This window comes from Xiphias gladius, chromosome 17 (assembly GCF_016859285.1).
Source record: "Xiphias gladius isolate SHS-SW01 ecotype Sanya breed wild chromosome 17, ASM1685928v1, whole genome shotgun sequence".
In the NCBI taxonomy this organism is placed as follows: Eukaryota; Metazoa; Chordata; class Actinopteri; order Istiophoriformes; family Xiphiidae; genus Xiphias; species Xiphias gladius.
Window position 1 is genome coordinate 2,558,623 of NC_053416.1, and position 22,108 is coordinate 2,580,730.

The window sequence follows — 22,108 nt, forward strand, 5'->3', positions numbered from 1 at the left end:
GTTACAGGTTACAGAGTCACAGACAGTTCTGACCTGAGCCAGTGTTAAAACACCCAAATGAAAGTAGCAGCGAATCAACGTCAAAACGACGCTTGTGGTTGTCATTAAACTCCATTAGAAAAGTAAATAAATAAAGAATGGGAGTCGTTTTTGGTGAAAACTGGAACACTGAGCCTCAAGTTTAGTACAAACGTCTGGGGTTTCACATTCAGTCCTATACACTGCTTGCTAGTGAATCCGTTGACATTATATTTGCGCGAGCGTAGGTTTGACTGTCCGTGTGCAGCAGGCTTTGGTAAGAGGTTAACAGAAGCTTAGAAGCTCCAAGCAGGCAGACAGTAAAACGCCCATGAAGAGACAGAGAGTCCGGGCTGAGAGGTCTGGGGGCTTATCTGGAGCTCCGTCACCGTTCCTAATATAACTGCGTGGAGCGACAGCTGCTGTGAGTCCTGGAGCAGGTGGGCCGTGCTTACATGTCAGTCACATTGGGAGGGAATGGACTGAGGAGTTTCTACTTCAGACAAATGTAATCATAGTATAAACAAGTGCAGAGACTAAAGATGGCTGCTGGCTGTCCAATAGGACACAGTGGTAGCTACCAATTTTCTTTGTCTCCTCCTTTCTCTCTCAGTTTCTAAACAGAGAAACAAAAGCAAAACTATCTGTGATCCTTGGGTGAGCTCTGCTTCACAGAGAAGCATGAGGATGACACTCCTCCATGCTTCATCATAATTTTTAGCGCGAATAATACATTTTTTTTAGCACCAAGGTCTGAGTCAAGGCTGAGTACTACGGGATACGGAGTTTAGAATTAGTATGTAAGGCGGAATCATTGAAGTGGATGATGAATAAATAACAATATATAAATATGTTAATGGTCCAAAAGTTTGTTTCAGTAGTAGAGCCGTGGAAACTTTTAGTAAAAGTGCACAAGCGTTTGCCGAAATAAATGTCACCAGTATGCTTCAGGGACACACAGCAATCGTACCAGTTTGGCCCACCAGCCTCCTTGTCGCATGCGGTGGTAGTTTCATGATGCATCAGGACCCTCGCTTGTTATTCAAGTGAGCTCCGATTTTTAAAAATTCAATTTTAAATGATCAGACATCCCGTAGACCAAATGTTTATCAACGGGTTTCTGTTTCACCCACAGCATAATTTCAATTTCTGATGATTAAGACATTGTAGAAAGTTTTGATTCGTAAATTTCACGTTCAAGACCACGCTCAGCAGAACGGGCAAATCTGCTGCATCTCAATACAGTAAGCGTAATCAAGTGTAGACAGACTTCTGTCTCGTCACGCTCACGGAGGGCTGCAGAAAATCTGCACATCCTGAGGAAGCAATTTGGAGTTTGTAAAGTCTACTGGACAGGCACCACTCACTGGCTCTCTGTCTGGATATCAACCAGCTCTCACCAGTAGTGCGGTTTTAACCGGCGACTGAACTCTAGACGATGTTTTCGCTGAGGTACCAGAGCAGAAGGTGGGCGTGCACCAATGACCCCGAGGGGTTTGCTCATGAGGAATGGGACAAGGGACTTCACGCTTGACTTGAGACTCACTCTGACACAATTGAGACTGGATCCGAACTGGGCCTGGGCATCTAACCTCACAACCAAGAGTCTGTGTGTAGCACAGATTATCGAATGACTGGTAAGGCTCGCTACCTGTTATTCTTTGACCAGACGGCCCCTGATTTCCATCGAAATCTTGCCAATTTCAGATGATTAAATTGAAGAAAAATTCTTGATTGCTTTTCCTTAGACAAAATATAACACGTGAGGAGTCTGGCTTCTTTTGTTGAATGATAAACAACCCAAGGTCTGGGTGTTTCGTCTGTCAGCTTGTTTAGATTCCGGATGCGGTATCAGAAGAGTATCGTTTGGTATCATTCAGGAATCGTAATCTGCATTAGTTTCAAAGACTTTCAAACCACAGCGAACCCTGAGTTGGACCTCACTTGAGACTTGCTTTGACAGACTTCAGGCTCAACTTGTCCCAGTAGATTAAAAAAGGTAAAAAATAAATGACTTTTGCCCTCTGAGCTACACAGAGGCCGAAGCTGAACGAGACCTCTTCCCCCCGACACACGCCCCCCTTCATCACACCTGAGTCATGTGCCTCCTCCTCTACAGCCGGACCCAGGCGGTAGGCTGCAGTCTGTCCACACTCAGCCTCTTGTTACTTATTTATAGCGGCTTGTTTCCCAGAGGGAGAAAGTAATTGAAACCAAATGTGTTGCCGGGACTGATATGGAGAAGTGGGGCGGTCAGCCCACCCACCCATCCTCCTTCCTCTCTCTCTAGACACAAACATTGTGTCCAGGGAGAGAGCGAGCCTTGGAAATCACTTTTCCTGCAATTTCATTCGTGAAAAAAATAAGAAAAGAAAGTTCCAGAGTTTCATTTCTTCCCACCTTCTTGGTTCGCAACAAATAAATTCATTTAACCGCTTCAGTCTCGGGGGCTCTGTATTTGTAGAGTGGTTATAATGTTCCCCCACCCCCACCCCCACCCCCCGAGCTGCCGAGCACAAAGTGGTGAAAAAAATGAAAAAAAACATTTCTTCCAAAAGAAACCGGCAAACAGCAAACTAAAAAAGGGGGAACCACCACTTTTTGAAGGAATAAAGTAGCAGCACTTGAAGCTCAGCCCACCTCCCCGCCCACCACAGCCACACCAACACCAACACCACAGTTAACGAGCAGTCCAAACAAGGCAGTGAAACCAAACTTACCATGCTTTCTTTCTGGTTTCCTCCGTATTTCTCTCCTGGCTTCCCCTCTTCCTCTCCCTTCGGGGCTCCTTGGTGAGCTTTGCACAAAGTGGAGGAGTGTCAGGCAGAAAGAAATGGGGCTGAGTTGCTGCTAAGAAGCTGCATGAGGCCTTCACTGACCAGCTCAAAGTCAGGCAGCCACCTCTCTCTTTCTCTGCCCTCCCCGCTGCCTTTCTCTCTTGTCAGCTTTTCCAATAACAAACTGCTCCCGCCTCTATTGGCCAAGTCCCTGAGTTGTTGGCTGTTTTCTGTATGTCTGGTGGACTCCCGTGACCCGGCTGTTTCCCTCGTTTCTCTTTTATTTTTTCTCTTCCCTTTCCTTTTTTTTTTTCCTCCTCCTGAAGACTGCTGCTGTGCTGCGGGGAGTCTTGTTTCTCCAGCACCCTGTCTCACTGAGTTGCAGCCCTGCCTTGCTGCCAGATTTAGAACCAGAGACACATGTGGGCTTCTGGTTTGAAGTTTAAAGAGGCGGGACTTGTCTAAAAGTGTTGTGTTGTCAGGACGACCCTTCCTTTTCCAGCAGTTCGAGCCCTGCCCCTGTGTTTTATGAGCAAGTCCATTTGGGCAGGTTTGGGTATTTTTGTCCGTGTGTGTGTTCTGTGTAGCTGAATATATAACCTAGAGTAAGACAGCCAGACCCGTCTACTGGATCGTATCTTTGTATCAGCTGCTGCCGTGGGCTCCTTTTTTACAGGCCAGTCTCGGAAGACAGAACGCAGACGGTGAAAAACCTCTTCTTCAGCTTATTCATCTCGTTTTTTCTTGTTTTGTTGATTGATTAATGCCAAAAACAAGGACTCAGAAATAAATGTTTTTTTTTGCAGGGCCACTTTTTTATGTTTTCAATCTCCTAATTTTTGTATTTTCTTTAAAAAATATTATCGTCAGGTATTTCCTTGATTATCAATATTAACAACTTTAGACATAATTTTTTCAGGAAATCGGCTCAGAATCATTTGTCCTCTCGCGGTTTTCTTGGACACAGTGTTCATGTCTGACACGTGTATCTGTGTGTGTGTGTGCGTCTTCGTGGTTATGGACACGCCCTTTCATGTTTACCTGTTGCACTGCCTGGTGCTCTGGATAGTTTTGTGACATGCCGTACATACAGAGGCGGCAGATCTGGAAACGCTTTCATACGTCATGTTTTGGGTTGTATGAGTTGTTTTGGAAGACACTGACAAACAACCTGCTGTGTGTCGCCCCTAAGGTTTGAGAACTCGTTGGGTCAACTGCTTTGAACTGATTCAGACTTCAGCAGAAAAAAACACCTTCTGGAGGATTTTAATAGTATTACACTTACCTTTCCAATCAGAGCGGTGTGTAAAGAGTCTTTCCATGTACTGTTACTCCCTTTCTTTCAAGTAAAGTCCAAACTTTAAGTCTCGAGTAATCCAAGTCTCAAATTTGCAATTTTCTGATTTAAGTCTCAACTCTACAGTGTCGTATCTTTTTTTCTTTTTTTTAACTTTTTTGCTCTTACTGGCATCTCACACCTGAGATGTGCAACAGTTACAGATTTTCCATCTCTAGATCATTAAAATAGAAATCGTACATTTCAATGTGGTGCTGACAGGTTGGACTTACGCCGCTTCGGTACGTTACCTCTAAATACCGCGCGTTCAGCTTTTGACTCTTTTGGGATTTCCATTCTCAGGCATCGCGCACCTTCTGGGCCGCAGAGCTGAGAGTCGTACCAGTACTGAGTGGAAGTAAAGCAGTTCATGCTTCCCAATCCTTCCAAAATACACTTGGTTAGCGTTGGCATAGGTACAACTAGTGTCATACGACAGTCCTGTAATAAATTCTGCCCGTAGTTATTTGTTGAAACTGCTTTAGAGAGGCGTCGATTCGACTTCATGGTCTCGTTGGAGGCTGGTTGTGCTGTTGCATTTTGCTGAGAGGTTTTTATCTAATATTTCTGGTATTTTTCTTTATGTTTATATATACGTATGTGAGTATTTGTCGTGTTCGTTTATTGGCATCCCCCCCCGTCTGCTGCAGCTGCATGTCTCGGATAGAAAAATAGTCAGTTGAAGTACGTAAGCCTGAGAGAGCACGCATGTGCGAGTGCACGTGCGTGACGGTCAGCATGTGAGCTCGGGAGAGAGAGAAGGACAGGGAACAATTTAAAGAACGCAAATTCCTCTCCTCCTCTTTAACGTTCTGCGGCCTGACGGCGAGGGAGGAAAAAGCCTCACAAAGCTTCTCATACAAAGCTCCACTTTCTTTTCTCTCCTCTCGCCTCCTCCCTGCCCTCCTCTTCCTCCCTCTCTTCACAGCCACACTGATCCCATTCTCTCTGCCGGCTTGTTTGTGGCGAGACTGATTTTGTAGGTTAGGCAAATACTTCGCGCTTTGATGTTACGCCCAGCAGTTTCACAGCGCTGCGCCTTTGATAAGAAAAAACGAGGTGGCTCATTATTAATAGAGGTTAAAAATCCTTCTCCCATGCCCAAAAAACAGCTGAAGATATGTCCACGCCCCAAAGTCAGAGATTTTTTAAGCCTGGTCATTGCACCAATTGTGGTTCTGAGTTTTTGTTTTTCCCTTTCACTCCCACATAAGCCACAACGAACATGCAGCCGCTCTTTCACTAGCGACGCTGCCTAGAAAAAGAAAAAGAAAAAAAAAAACGAATAATAGCAATCATTGTTTAACGGGCAGGGCAAGTCCTGAATCTTAAGTGGGCAGGCGTGACGAAGGCTGCAGACACCGAGGGGGAATCTCACTGTTGCTCCCTGGGTTGCGTCCGGAGCCCCAATTGGATGATGTATTAATCAATAGATATCAATAAATAAGGGGAAATCCCCAATAGGCTTTAGTAAAGAGAGGGGGAATCAAACGAGTCTCCGTCCCGTAATGGAGATGTAGTGCAGTCAAATGCGCAGGGGAGGCGACGCAGAAGATCTCATACGGAGACGGATTTTTAAAGAAGGGTTTAAAAGAGCAGAAGGAGGAGGTAGTGGAAAGAAAGGTTCACTCATTTACTCATTTGGCAGAGATGAGACGAGCCAGAGCTACAGCTCACAGCAGCTGAGCAGAGCCGACGGTCGAGGCAGAAAAGAAGACTCAACTAAATTTCCTCTCAGCTCCCCGAAAAAATAACGACAACAAACGTTATTATTTTCTCAAATCACTTCTAGCCCTCTAACGTTAGAACTTGTCTGTTAGAGACGGGGGACAAACTATTACAAGTTCAAAGGGCTTTATTTGATATCCAGTATTTTTTATAGAGTCATGATGCTACACACTCCGGTACGGTGGGCGGCGGCCCGCGCCTTCAGCGTCGGCAGTCGGCCGCACCAGTAAAAGCAGAGGAGGAGGAGAAGTAGGTGACTCCAGTGACTTTCATGGCGCAGAATTGAAAAATTAGCAGATAAAATCGCTGGATGTTCTGACAGAACGTTGGGTCAAACCGCTCGTTATTACACGACTATTACGGTGTGAGTGGAGCGTCAGGGGCCTCAGGTTTCATTAACCCACTGAAGGTCTTCTCTGAAACAGGCAAATCATATTGATTGTTACACACTACAATAGATCACCCAACTCCTTGGGTTGCCTCTGAGGGTAACATTGTGCATCTAATTGAATTGAGGTTTGCCAAAGATAAAGGGGATGGAAGCTTCTGCAAACAGCATATTCCATGTTCCATGTTCATAAAGAAAAAATTTTGTGGCATAAAACTCATGTTACTTAGTAGTAGTTCATTGAAAGCATCACTGTTGTAAATTAAACTAGCATCTATTGAAATATATGAATGTACTGAATGTTTTCCAGTGAAGAGAGTGATTCAGCAGGGGGGCTGAGGAGACCTGAAGGCACTGGTAAGGCACTGCATGCATGTCGCGCTCATTAGGGGCTGGGTCCCCAAAGGTCTGATCCTGGACTCGTCCGCTGGTCTGAATCAAATGCCAGTGAGCGGAGTTAAGGTTTCTCAAAGGGAAAGGTAAGGGTAAGCTCGTACAGCTGTGTGCAAAAGTTTGGACATCCCTTGGGCAACTTACATAGTCTGGTGATTTCTGAGGTGAAACGAAGTAAATAAAACCCCCGCAGCCTAATGGGCCTGCCTTCGAATGTTAATGAAGAATAGTTTTTATTTCATGAACTTAAAATAAATAAAAACAACTGTGGCATTTGCAAAGGTTTGGGCACCCTAAATCAACACTGACTCATATTTGCAGTCTGTACAATATGAGCTGAAGGTGGCATAAATAAACTTGGCAGTAGCTTGTCCTAATTTGTCTGTATTTTTATGCAACTGTAACTCATGTAGCTCATTAGACCTGTCTCGCATCGTAATTCCACCGGCAGAAGTTGACCGCCGGCCAGAATGGCGACAGGAACGCAGCACAAGTGATTCTGGAAATTCAGAGGTTTACCTGACCGACTGGCCAACCTTGATAATCCTGTCATGTTATATAAGGAAGCATTACGTGATACTGTAAGTATAACTGTTGTTACACTGTACTGTAAAGTCATATTGTAAGTGGTGGGGTTTTTTTCCCTTTAGGATTTCAGAGATTTTTAACTCATCTTACTTGATCAGACTCGCTTTTTAGTGTTTTTCTGGCGTCTTTCGCCTGGGGAAAAAAAAAGAAGACACTAGTAGAATGGCTCTGGGGATGGCAGCGTTGGTCTGTTAGTTTGCTGGGTGTCCAGTCCAGCACTTTGGTCCAGACCGAAATCTTCCAACAACGATTGGATGGATTGCCATGAAATTTCATACACACATTCTTGGTCCCCAGAGGATGATTCCAGGATTAATTCCGGTTCAGTTACACAATGCCCCATCTTTAGTTACACAGGAAAGTGCCTTACTTAGATTTAAAAAAAAAAATCAATTAAAAAATAAAATTGTCTTTTACAGGATTGTCCTGATTAAAATATGCAGCGGAAGTTACAAAACAGCTTTCTCCCTTTATCCTTCAAAGTCAGGTTAACAGCTCCAGTACGTCCCCCACCCCTGCCTTTTTCAGTGCGGTTGACTCTTAAGTCACTTAGCCAGAAACCCTCGGTTCCTTAGTCTCCACCTTTTTCATGTTTAATTCATCCTATTACATTTTTTCTGCCTCGGAAAAATGCTCGAATAACAAATAAACCAATATGTGTGTTTGCTGTTTTCTTCTGTCAGTATGTAAATCCATGTCTGTGTGAGACAACTAGCTCTCCATGTTTGTTAGTGGTAGCGAGTGTGTGTGTGTGTGTGTGTGTGTGTGTGTGTGTGTGTGTGTGCGCGTGTGCTCTGATGGGAGGGGATTTTGGACGTTACACGCCACTCTTTGTTTTGTTTGTCCATCATTTATATGTCTGTCAGCTTTAGCTCTGCCGTCTGTCTGTGTGTCCCTTCAGGTATGTGTCTGTGCATCATGCCCATTGCAATACATAATGAATGTTATTGTTTTTATTGTGTTCTTGTGTGACTCATACCTAAGGCAGAAAAATCCCCAACCTGCACCTCTCAGCCGGAGTGTCTGGATCGTTCCCAGCCTGCTGCACTCTGTGTATGAAAACAGCCAATTACGGCCCCAGACTGGCCCGGCGACGGGGTTTTAGAGCCAGTCCAGATGCGGGCAGCCTTGGTTGAATACGAATTGTGTCACAGATGTCATCATGAATAAATATGCCTATTTATTTCAAACTCCAACACGACTCAAATTACACTCTCTGGCTGTGTTTACTGGCTGTGTCTTCCACTTTCAGCTGTAGGTCTGATTCTTCTTTCTGATTCAAGCCAGGCCTTAGCTGTTAAGATATTGTTGCAATAAAACAATGAACCCGAATTCATTACAAAGGCCGTGTTTGCCTCATTTTCTCCTCAACGCCTCACTGCAATATCAAAAAAAAAATAAAAATCTGATGTTGTTAGATCACAGAGCGCCACTATAAAAAAAACAGAACAATGGAGCGAGGCTGGAGAAGAGGTGATTATCATAATCAGATGCTGTGGAAATTGACTAAACATTCTAAACGTCTCTTGTGGGGCCTTTAGTTTTACAGTTCAATCATATGCGAGCATGTTACCAGAGAGATTGTTGCATTTCAAAAGCAAATCCATATTTCCATTTTGGATGAAAATCATTACCTCCTATTTCTTGCTCCGTATATTTCCTGATTCTAAACTCACGGTTTTAATAAATAAAAGAGGATCCGACGCAACACTCTCACATCCGTGACCATAAAACGATTTCTGCCGGCCAGCTCACGTGGAAAGGATTATTTTGTTAATTCCGGGATCTGCTGAGTTTGTATCTGGCCTCCAGGCTCTGACCTGTTCACGCCCAACTATACACCCATTTCTACCCTGTGCTCGGCACGGCCCAGAACAGAAAGTGATGGCAACTACCTCCCTCACTTAGGACTCGTAACCTACAGGTGGCCACTGGGTGGAGATTGTGTCTATGAAATGTTGCAGTACATGAACAGCAGAAGCAGCGGTGGAATCAGTGGGGATTTTTTGGTTTTTGGTTTTTGGTTTTTGCTCTTTTGGGGGGGTAAAACAGCACCTTTGCAGCACTAACTTAAAACTAACTCCACTTTTTTGGGGTATTAAATTATTTACAGTCACATTATCACTCTCTCAATTGATCCCAGTCCCATTCTTTGTGTTCATGACAAAAGGAGGAGGCATGTTCTGGCCAAAATGGGAAGTTCAGAAGTACTGCCAGCTTAGGCCCCTTTCTCAGTAGATCTGATGACTTTTAAGACCCTGTTTGGGAGTTTTTTCGAAAAAGTGCCAAGCGACTGTCACCGAACACTTTCTAATTACCCAACTTCCTCAGTGCTGCTGACTCAGCACTTGATGGAGCCGGTCAATTCAGCCATTTCATTTTCTTCGCGGCGCCTCAAGTTCATTTCCCTGTTAATTAGTCATTTTGAAAGTCACCTTGCCATTTAACGGAGCCTTGATTGGCAAACTGTCACGAGTGGCCTCAGCTGACCTGGAGGGAAACAGAGGCCACCTGAAGACTTTTCCCTTGTAGCTGCCTGCCATAAAAACCTAAATATTCTCACAATGAATGTTACTGTACTGGCAACAGTGTATACATATATTTTTCCCTTCTCAGGTTTCATGGTGGTGTGGTCTGTTCCTTTTCCTCTTCTGTCTTACTTTCCTCTTTGTCAGTTGGCTTGTCTTTTTCCATCAGAGAGAGTGAACTCTGTGAAATCAGAGTGATCTGAAATCACTGCCAATCAATGAAACCGTCAGTCACCAGCGGCCGATACGGAGCACGTATATTCCGGTCGTACTCCTACCCTGTCATTTGCCTTCAGCCTTCTCCAACGCTGTGGGTTTTTTTTCCTACAAAAGTTAATATGGCTTAGAGGGGATTTTTGCAGTATCACAGCTCGACAGAAACCATTCTTATCCATTCTTGCAAAATGTTGCTGCGTGCAACAAACCCCCCGCTGTATTCTACAGGACTGCATCGGTAAAGTTTCTGCACATGTTTTTTTAATGAGCAACAGTGGCTTTTCTGCTGAATGTGCAATTTAAGCAGAAATACTCACTAAGTCATCATAATAAGGTTTCTGCCATGAGCGTCCCAGGGAGCAGTCGCACCCTCACTAAACCACGCTGACAAGAAGCGAACAAGCTTCTTTTATTGGCTCAAGCCTGGAATGGAGTTGAAATGTATGACAACCTCACTTACGTGTGGTTTGGGATTTTCTGAACACACAGTATGCTGGGGGCAAAGCCGAGTTTGGGCCGAACTCAGCTGCAACAAATGTGCATTTAACTCCAACATGGGACTGTTTCCCGTGAAATTCTCAAAAGCTGCAAAGCTGTGGCTATCGAAGCAAGATCTTTTAGCTTTGACAACCGTCCGCTTGACGGTTCCCTCACGGCTCCACTGTCCGGAACAAAAGTAGAACTGTGACATCTCGGGGTGAGATCTGACCTGAAACCTTTGGTGCTTGTGTGTTACATTTTTTTTCAGTATAAGCTCCATTTGCTAGGAATGCCACAGAGGGCACTATCAGATGGACAGTGACCCTCTTGCAGAGTATCAAACAGGTCTGCTTTGGTGTTGCTAGGGGTCCATGTGAGAAGATGAGATTTGACCTCGGTTTGAAGGCTTATCAGACAGACACACACACACACACACACAGCAGTTTTTACTCCTCTATACTTTGAAAGGTTATCAGACACATGCTGATGAAGCTAGAGCCTGAAACATCTGTGTATTTGCCGCTGATTCAATAAAATAATACAAGAAGAAATTCAGTGAGCGCTCACTCTGCATATACTGTTAAAGTTATAACTTGGAGCATTCATTTCCTACTACGTCTGTAAGGTAAATGTTAAGCTTGAAAAAATGCTACATGTTACTGGTATGAACTCTTACTCATATCTGATTGGCCAAAGCAGTGTGTTGCAAGATGACACTGGATGATGCTGCTGAAAAAGCTGAGCCAAGATTAAGTTTTTGTCTTGATGTCTAGAAGTTCTTTGCCAAGCTGTCTGGTGGCAGCCCTGCTTTACAAACGCAGTCGTGTCTCAGGCTGGATTTTGTTGACTTAGTGCTCAGGCCAGTCTGCATGTGGCCTTATTGTCAGGTCCCTGTGGCTCTCTGCCTCTTTACTGTTGCTAATACAAACTGTCTACGCAGCCTGCATTACCGAAGGCCGCACATTATCGAAGCAGCAGAAGCAGCAGCAGCTGTCTGTCGCTATACAGGATGCGTTCGGGCACAATATTGAGCGTAGGCCACTTCCGTTTTGGCAGCTGTCAAAGTCCAGTGCATGTTGGGACTCCAGTCAGATTTATGTCACAAGTGCATACGTAGACCTGAGACTTCAGCTGGGCCTGGCATTCAGAACCCTGAAAGACTTTCACTTGGACTTGAATACTTGACTTGGATTTGACCTTCAGGACTTGAGATTTGCTCTAAAAGACTTCAGACTTGATTTGGACTCGTTCAAAAGACTTAGAAACAGCTCTGTGTGTTTCTGGTGAACTTTGAGTTGAGCCCCATTATAATCAAACTAAAGGGCGAGAATGCACAGTCCATGTAAAAGTTACTCAAATGAACTCGGACAAACAGGCCTCATGAACTGACTAACCTGTAAAGACAGCTCTCGGCTCTCCTGGACTGTGGGGCCTCAGAGTTTGAGAGTCTGGGGGAAGTTTTGACATTTAAGAGCCAAGTGGGGAGATTTGAATTAAAAGAGACAAGGTGCACATAGAGACAAGCCCAGCAGGTTAATGATCGCCAACCTCCAGCCATCTGGTTAGCTGGTAATAGAAGCCATTCTTGTTCACAGATGAAGCTACAGAGGAGGTAGGATGTAATTTGATGGCAGGGTGTCCGAGAGGTAGGAATCTGGTACAGGATGCTGATTAAATGTCAGAGTGGGTGTGAGGTACAGTGTAGCGCTTGCTTCCAGATAATTAAGATATGAGCTACAGGTGACATTGATGCTAACAAGGATGGTTAAGCATTTTTTCCTCTTTGTGAGCAGAACCTGCCAGCATGACAGACAGCAGGTCTTTACGGGGTGTCCTTATGGTGACCACGACTCCACGAAGTGTGACAGAATTAGAGCGAACATCGAATGTCACCAAAGAAAAAGACTTGACTTCCACCGACACTTTTTCTGTAAATGTGTGACCCCCCCATTTGTTGTAAGGACACGGAACCACAGACTTGGACCCGGACATTATGTGACATGTGCTGTGTGCTCACCTGCTGCAGTGTCCTCCGTCCTCTGTTATCCATAGAAACGTATCAAAGAACAGAAAGGTGATAAAACATGTGACTAGGTCTTGAATTTCAAACCCCTCGGGAAAGACACCAACTTCACACTAGTCCATGTAATCAGACACTAAACATGCAACAAGTACACGGCATAGCTCAAATGTCCCCACACTAACTCTTGCAACTCCCTATTCTCTTTCCTTCTTCTATTAATATTTTATACAATTGAAACCAAAATTTAGGCACCTCTTACTTTATAGAGAAACTCTACTCTGGCATGTCAATTTGAAACAAAAGCTTTTATGTCAAGAGCTTGGTTAATAAGCTAATAAGCTATATCTTCTTAACTGAACTGATAATTTGAATCATTTAATTGCTGATCAGTATTTGTGTATTAACAACTGATCAAATGACTCTGTATGTCTGTTTATTGGTAGACAAAGTTAGCAACTAGCTGGTTTTAGTTGGTGGAGACAAAAACACAAACGCAACTCCAAATGCATACTGATGTTGCTCTATGCCTGCCAACACGCTCGGCATGACAACTTTGAGCCGATTCTATGTTAATGTTGTGTGTATAGCTTTTCTGTTGACCTGAAGTGACCAAAGAAGTCTGTTAATGCTGCCTTAAATCAAGGTCTACTTACTAGCTTTTTGTGGAACTCCATTATAACTGAGCAAACTCCATTTGCCCTTGGGTAAACTTTGTTGTTCTGCACCCAAAAAAAAAAAAAAAAAAAAGAAAAGAAATCACATTTTGCTTATAATTACACTACTATGCCTTTGGAATACAAAAATAAATAAATAAAAAAAATAGAGTGTAATATCTATGGGGATTAAAATCATGATGAATTTCCAAATAATTCAATACAGTTTTAAACTCCTCAGGAGGAGCAGCTGCCAAATTTTCAGCTATGTCATTTTCGCTGTCAGTCTGTATTGCTTTCTTTCAACTTTCTCTTCCTCACCCACTACGCTCATCTGGCCATTCCACCCACATTGTTTAAACACAGACGGAAGAGAAACATATTGCTCCTATTATACTGTGGCGTTTGGTTTTCCATAGAAAGCAGTGATTGTGTTTCCGTTGGAGCGCGGTGATGTAGATGATGGCTTTGGCAGGCGGGAGACAGGCCTGTTCCGATGAGCTAACGCTCTGCTGGAGGAGAATGGGACAGGAAAAGGCATGAAAAATGGTGCAGCGTTTAGCGTTGTTTGGCACCGCTGCCGTGGGTTCATTGAGTCAGAAACGAAGAGGCTGTCTTCGTGGGGTGTGACTGTCACCCCTGGATGACAGATTGCATTTTAGGTCCTCTGAGGAAAGCACACAGGGTTGGGATAATGTTTATGAAATAAAAGTCTCCCCAACAGACTAAATACAGTGACATAAACTACCAGTTTAAGGTGAAATATTCAGCCACGCAACAAAAAGTCAAAGCAAAAAAAAGCCATACTTTAGCAGAACATTCACACAATGTCACCCTCACATCTCTGGACATACTGTGTGTGAAATGCCATATTGATCTGTAAGCAAATGGCATTTTTGGCTTGAAGCATCACTGCTTGGCACTTCAGGAAACAAGCTGACAATCTGGCCTTAAGAAGTCAATAAAATGGTTTCCACAAGGGGCCGAACAGCACTCACTCCCTCAGAATAGGACATTACTTGAATACTGTTAATTCCCTCCTCTCATTGTTTGGTCACCAGAAGGGTTTTGTCAGCTGAGCTGGGCAGAACTTTCAAATCAACCAAATTCGATCTTGTGATTCACGGGGGGAGGTGTCTGCGCAGCGGTGATTGTGCTCAAAGTCTAGTCAGGAGAACGTCATGTGTAACTCGACATCCACATCTAGCTGAAAAACGAATCCCTCAACATGTTATCGCCTTATAAAGTCGCTATGGCTTAAATGTTAGCAAACAGCTGCCTACACACACCAAGCAGATGCATTCATTTGAAATCACCTGATGTCCACCTGATGAATGTAAGTCCGTTATTTACTCTCCTTGATTGGTCTCCACCAACTCCTGAGAAAAATATCCATTCAGCTGCTAGAAGTTCCGTTTTTTTGTACCCGGGTAGTCGCTAACTTTGCCAGTCGGCTGCCGGGCAGGTTGCATACCACGGGCTTATCTAAGCTTTTTCTCCCCACCAACAAAAAGCTGCTACGTGCTCCTGGTTTCTGAGACTGCTGAGATTGACCCATACGGTAAAATGTGCCATAAAAACAAAACATTGAGCTAAAAGAGGCGATAAAGTTACGCAGACCTGCAGAATTGGCGATAATCCTCAGCCTCAGGGTTCAGCACAGTAAGAAACCTCTTTTCACATTACATGTAGTCATATGATCCATTGTTAATATAGAAATATTGCTTAATGGAGCTTTAAAGAGACAGTAAATGAAGTACTTCATGTATATTTTTCTGAACTATACCTCTACAGGCTAAAAGGCAAAGTAATTAAGCAGTAAAATGCGGGACTCCTTCACTGGCTGTATTTGTACAGTAAAACATGTTGAGTTTGCCCCGCAGCGAAACAAGCTGGTGAAGTGGTTAATCTCCCACAATCTCTCTCACACACACACACATTTCCTCCAGTGATTTTCCTCTCACTTCTCACATGATCATCGTAGCATCACAGGAAAAGTGCCAGCAGCTTTGAGCCGTCGCTGCTTGTTATCAGCGGATTCAAATCTGGAGACTGCGTCTACGCTCAGCAATGTCAAACATAAGGGAAATTAGTGCATAAGCCTGCTAACTGTCACAATAATAACAAGAATCATAATAAATAATGATACGTTTTAGTTATAGAGTGCTTTTCAAAATACTCTAAGACACTTTACACGGACGAAAAACACCAAATATTATAAAATGCACTAAAAATGTAAGAACACACTAAAAGCATGATTTAATTTGTTAACTTATTTCTTTCTTTTTCATCTCGACTGGGTGAATAAAGGTTACAATCTGTAAGTAAAGTTAAACTTAAGAGCAAAAGCAGGAGAGGAAGCTTTTATGGATTTGCAGCACAGTGCTTATCAATTATGTTCCTCCAAGGGCAACCAAGAATGAGAGCACTTACAATGCGAACGGAGGAACTTCTCAGTCTAAAACTCCTAGACTACAGAAAACGGCTGTCGTCTTTGAATGTAATCGTGACTCCGGAGAACATTCACATGAGGCAAAGTGACACTTCACTTCAAGTGAAATGAAGAAAAAGCATGAAATTAGAGCAACCTTTTGTCCCTATTTATCATGTTTCACCCTCCTCAATTCAGGGCTCAACCAGAAAGGTCCACTGGTCTTTTTACTGTCTAGACATGCTCAAAGGACGTATTAGCACCGAGCTGTGAGAGGATGTAGCAGAAAAGCAAAAGTAACGTTTCGGTATTTTTGTGCAGCCAATGCAACCAGACACTGAATTGGACACAGAATTCCGCGATGACAAGGACAAGAACACGGCGTATAAACTGGAACATAAAGATCTGCTGTTTGCATCCTCGACCGTATAGATTGTCTTTCTGAGCATTTTGCCCTCGGCTAGATTTTCCATCCCTTTCCTTATTACAAAATGCAATGTTCCACAACACAGGCATGCAGGGCCGGACTAGTGCCAACGGTAAACGGTCGTTAAACAGCACAAGGGACATTTATTGTTCAAATTTCTTTCAGCTACATTTATTCTTTATCACGGCACACAGTGCAGGTGGGGGGAATGGAAAAGGTCAGAGGAGGAGGAGGACTGACATGTCGTGTTTAACAAGGAGGGCTCGAACCTGAGGCGTTACATTTACATGATGAGCGTTCAAAGACCTGGGAAGTTGTCTAATCAATCCTGCAAACTGAATGTCAAAGATACAGTTTTAAAGGGAAATGAAGGATCTAAACGTTGAGCAAGCTCGGCTGCCGGTTGCACGGAACTAGATTCAAGAGTCAAAGTCTCCATATACACGGATGCATCGCAGAAACATGCATCTCTGTATGTGGTTTCAAAGCCAAGCCTTTCTGTCCATTGTTATAAACGTCAGCCGCTGCTAAATTGTGCACATCCCCAGGAGCCTGATGCCCAGTCCCAAAAACATCTGTGACTGTAACGGTGTCAGGACATCAACCAGACTTATTCTGTCTTTGGTCAAGTATCAGCACCAAAGCAGTCTTCTTGCCATGGCCGCCATTTCATGCCGCTATCTACCGCGTGTCATACAAGTCTAAAGACAGATGGCTTGAGTAACTGGCCGAGTCTGAAATCACTCCCTGCTCACTATATACCGCACAATATTTGGGGACCACGTTTTATTCGAGTGTCCGAGTTCCGGGTGGGTTAATTTATCCGACGCACAGCGACCTCAACAAGCTCCCCAACGGAACGAAAAAAGCAGTGCGATGATCCAAGGGAAGAAAAAAAGACAAAGATTAGCGTCTGAAATCTAAATTCACTGCTCACTATTGAGTCAGCTATTCAATGTCCATTATAGAGGTAGTGAATGAGTAGTAAATGGAGACGGGAGAGATTTTGGACACAGTCAGTCTTCTGAGATTTTGTAGAAAGGCTACATGTCCTTACAAATGCATATTCATTTACTGTGTTTGCCTTGAAGTCTTTAAAACATTCATCCATCGTGTCTAACAACAGCAGTACTGCTGCTACACACAGGCCAGTAGACTCGATGCTCAGCCTCTCGCTTACGAACAACTGCTCTAGAGCTATTACCCATCTGATGTAGAGGGCTATATTCAAAGTGAAGCGCACCTGCTTCGTCAGACAGAAAAACTGAGAAACACAGGTGAAGTGCATCCGGCGTAGGCAGCCTGTGAACGCGTCTTGCTTTTCCAGTTTTATGTTTCTCTTTTGTTTCGGAGGAGCAAGACATGAACTGTACAATACCTGAACGTAACTGTGGCTGTCAGTTACGATCAAGGACTGCAGCGTAGTCCTTGATGCAGAGTCACTTCACCGTGCTGCTGTTTAAAATGAATAGTTTGATGTATATGGGAAAAAAGAAGCTAAGGGGCAGATTAGAAAGTGCGAATTAGTCATCCCTAATCAGATATTTCGCTACGTTCATGAATTTAAAAATTCATTAACTTAGGATTTACTATCACCGCCAACAATCTGCACATTTCTGCAGCAATGCACTTCAGTCATTAACCTTTTTAACCTTAGCTCTTAACTTCTTTTATTTACCGGCTTACAACTTAGTCACTTCGCGTCCCAGCCAGCCAGTCTACAGACAGATGGCTCGAGTTATTGGCTGTGAATAAAATCACTGCATATTTACTATGTAGTGCACCGCATTTACTACCACATGTTCTCATTTTTGGGACAGCTTAGGCTGCTCTGAGATGCCATCATTTTGAATGTGAGTGGCACGGCAAGTGCTCAGGGATCGATTTTCTGAAAAAAAGTTGTGAGAAGATTAAAAACAAATGCGAGGGTTTTATCAATTTCTTAATCATTTCCCAGCTGCTGCTCATAACTAGAAATCACTATAAATGGCAGTAGTAGGGGAACATGTGGAATTAGCTATTGACAACAGATGACTCATAACCCTTTCAGACAACAAAGTTAGCGAGCACCAACGCATCCGCCGAGTGAATGGTTTTTTTTTTAATCAGCTCTACAGGAAATTACCTGCACTGACTTCTTGATAATGTTGGTTGCAATGTGGAGACACAGGATATCATCTCATTCATTGTAGACTTTAAACTCCGCACTGCGCTCTCTGTACATTTTAATTCAGACGAGGACCTGAATTTCCATTCCCAACAATCGAAAACAAAGAAATGACCTGCTGCCGCTCCTCTGTATAAGAGGCTCACGCAAGTGCTCGAAACGTAAAAACATACGAGTTATGTGTTGTGTGTTAAAATGATTCAGGGGAACGGAGGTGAGGGGAAAAAGGAATGGTTAAGTCCGGGACGATGAATGAAACTGAATTGAGTTTTTCTGCAGCCGCCTTTTAAAGTACACAAACAGCTTCGGTGCAGGTTGGAATACATAATCAACAAACTGCTGTAAATATGTATTTCAACAAGCGAGAGCTTCCAATGTTACTTTTTATTTCGTTTACACAGGTTTCAGATTCCAAAGTCAGCTACAGGCACGGCTGAAAGACTGTGGGAAGTTAAAGGACAAGTGTGTAGAATTTAAGGGGCTCGATTGGCGGTAATGGAATCTAATATTCATAATTATGTTTTCATTAGTGTATAATCACCTGGAACTAAGAATCGTTAGCCTAGAATGAGCCCCTCATATGTACAGTATATAGGGAGCAGCTCCTCTTCCGTGGAGTCCACCATGTTGCATCGCCGTGTTTCTGCAGTAGCCCAGAACGGAGAAACCAGACACTGGGTCAAGGCAGGGCCTTTCATACTTTATGTTACCTGAGGGCCACCGTAGGTTCTCCCGCACGCTGGGGGAGGGAGGGGTGAGGGGAGGGGTATTCGGTCGGTTGCAATCTGCAACCTCGCTGCTAGATGTCACTAAATCCTTCGCACCGGTCCCTAACACCTGTGCGCGCTCGTGCGCACACACACACACACACACACACACACTCACGCACTCACATTTACAAGGCATAATCGCACAAACAGAGTGGGGAAAATAGACCAAGGCACACAATGCTTGCAAGGTTGCTTACACACACACACACACACAGACACACACACAGGATTCCATTTGCCCTGTAAAGCTCTCAAAAGTCCTCTTCTTAATTCTTTCCTTCAAAAGCAAAGCCAGAGGAGTAATCCACGATCTCGGGATCTTCTCTTTTTTTGCTTCCAAATGCAAATGGAAAATCCTTGTTCTACAAACGGCTTATTGAACGGCTTAGAGAGGAAGCTCTTGCTTCTCACCCATTTCCTGCAGAGAGAAAACCCAACGAGAAGTTCATCTATTACCGGTGAAGCCCCAGACGATCCTGCAACACTCTAATTTCTCACCTACCGGGAAAGTGATTTTGAGGCGTGGAGAGGAATCATTATGAAGGGGGGATTAAAGCTGCCCCACATCTTCTCTGCCACAATGACTAAATAGTTAAGAGCGTCTTCTCCCTACCGGTTCAACAAGAGTCGTGAGGATACAGTCAGCTCAAGGTTCGGTGCGACATACTTACTTTTAACAGAGTTTTTACTGAAAACAAACTGACGGAGCATTCCTCGCCTCTTCATCCAAACATGTCTTTCAAATGACAGTCTGGCAGCCATATTCTTTCTTTCTCATGAAGAGGATCTTTAAGCATTTCGGGACGGAGCGTTATTGCATTACTCGGCTACAGGATGCAGCTACGTGGACGTGGCAGTCATTTTTTCAAGTTTACAGAGAGCACAGGCTTTATACATTATTTCAGTAAGACAGCCTCTCATGAGTAACACCACTATTGACTGAATAAAGGCAAAATGCCCTTAAACCATTCGAAGCTAAAGTGTTATTAGGTTGAGTCACTTTTATATTTGATCTAGATAAAGTGACAAAAAGGACATTCACTTATATGCAAATGTAGAAATGATTTCAAGGATTGCTGCCTTCTCATGTCAGACCTCTTTAAGATGTGTCATTGACATGCTTTTCATAACACTTTTATGTGCAGATATGATTTAAAGGCACTAGGGCACAGATTAAAACCCCCTGTTCTCTTGAGATCAGAAAACTTTTATCAAACACAGGCTGCTGTGCTGTCCACACCCACAAAAATACGACTGCGTGCCTCATTTCTTATAAGCTGAGAGTTGCACTGAAGGCGTTAAGTCGCACTGAGCTGAAGTTAACTAAGTCAGATGGAATCACACTGAACTGACTTGGACTGGAGTAAACTCAAGTGCCATTGAATTTTCCATCTATTGAAATGAACTTAACATGGAGAGAGTTCAGACCTGTGCTGCCGGCTGCTGATAAGCGGAGCGCTGTGTGTGTGTGTAAGCCTTCTATCTGCTGTGTGATCAGTGTTGTTGGGATTGTTGCTACTGAATGTCAGACACTTCCATACGTCGCACTGTTTGGCAGATGCAGACTGAGCGATGTGTCGGTGCTGGCAGCCGACTAGCGGAGCTGCGGGTTGTGTGTGTGTGTGTGTGTGTGAGAAAGCATCGAACGCGGACAGAAAAAGCTAGAATGGCTAGGTCTGTGCATTTGTGTGTTGATTGTGAATACAATGCTTTCATACTCAACGTGCAATTTATCAAGTAAGACAGAATAAAGGGGTGTAGAACAGAACCAAGTAAACAAAACCCTCAACCGAATATTCAGCCCAGGTCAGGTGGATACTGCACCAAAACAACAAGTCCATAGAGAAATAAATAAAAGCAGAAAGCAACACAAGGAATACACACGTTTATCCTCTTAAGAAATGCATGATATACTTGACAAAATGTAACTAAATCGATCCCTAAATGTCAAAAGCAAAACAGAAAAGTCTTCAAATAGCTTGTTTTGTCCAACCAACATTACAAACCTAAAGTTATTTAATTAAAAATGAAATAAAACTGAGACAGAAAATCCTCAGTTCAGAAATAGGTTCTTAAATGACCTGGCTTTTTGCACGAGGGCACTGCCATATTGAAAGAGCAACGGGCCTTCCTCCAACTGCTGCCACGAAGTTGTAAGCACAGTCATCAAAAATAGCATGGTATGCTATGCTAAAATGTCCCTTCACTGGAACTAAGCCCCAGTGTACACAAAAGTATGTGAACAGGGGTGTCCATGTTATTTTGGCCATATACTGGCCACACGTGATCTGCATGTGAGCTTTTCTTGGACTATTCTTTATATTCTCTTCTATGTCAGAGACTTAAAAGCAGAGAGTGTGTGTGTGTGTGTGTGTGTGTTGTGTTTGTGAAATATAGTAATGCCGTCCTTTCATCTTAATGAAAGCTCTGGAGTCGTGTCACAAATCTCCTAGCAACCCCGCCTGGAGCCATTATGGAGGCTCGGTTAAGAATCTGCACTAATTAAGAAATGTACACCATTACAACCAGACTACATTATCCACCAGCACAGCTGCCAATCAGAAGAGCTTCTCATTAGCGGAGAAGCTGCTGATGTGAAACAAAGACATGACCTGTTCGCTTGCAGGTGGTGAAGATGAGCTGGGAGTTTAATTGCTAAAATATAGATCACAGTGTTTTAGTAAGAAACAAATAAAGAATCATGTCATTCATTAAGGTAAAAATATTTTAAACACTTGTATAGCACCTACTGAGCAAAAAAAATCTGCATAAAGTGCTGAAAATTATAATAAAACAAACTAAATTTAAAAGGAAATAGCATAAGAAGCTGTTTTAAAATTAACATACAGTTCCTACAAGCACCTATAAGGTTAAAAAAAGAGGATTTAAATGTCCAAAATTTGCCAAATTATTTATTTAAAAAAAAGACAGTGGAGCTGTAACAATAAATTGGAGGAAAAAGCAAGTCTAAAAAGTTTTCAGCAGGCAGTCCAAAGCCTCCATCGTAATTTCTGTCCGTGAGCCCAGCAGGACAGTTTTATAGAATTTTTTTCCAAAACTGCATAAAATGTTTTGAGTTTTTGGTATAGAGAGCAGAAAAGTCTGTGGCTCCGAAGAATATACCAGTGACATAGCTAGTCAGTACATCAACGAGAGTCAGGGACAGGTTGATGAAAAAATGAACT

The 22,108-nt window shown here is 43.3% G+C and overlaps 1 protein-coding gene across 3 annotated transcripts in view; it reads right to left on the reverse strand.

The window, feature by feature from the left end:
- The window catches only part of sgcd (sarcoglycan, delta (dystrophin-associated glycoprotein)), a 334,653-nt gene that overhangs the window by 146,314 nt on the left and 166,231 nt on the right, over nt 1–22,108 (reverse strand). The window contains exon 1 of one of the 3 annotated variants that reach the window (XM_040150166.1): nt 2,739–3,166. The exons of the other annotated variants lie outside the window; for them this stretch is intronic. Coding sequence (XP_040006100.1) covers nt 2,739–2,741 — 3 coding nt within the window. The 5' untranslated portion in view covers nt 2,742–3,166. Of the gene's footprint in view, nt 1–2,738; nt 3,167–22,108 lie in introns of those variants that run through there. 3 annotated transcript variants of the gene reach the window in all.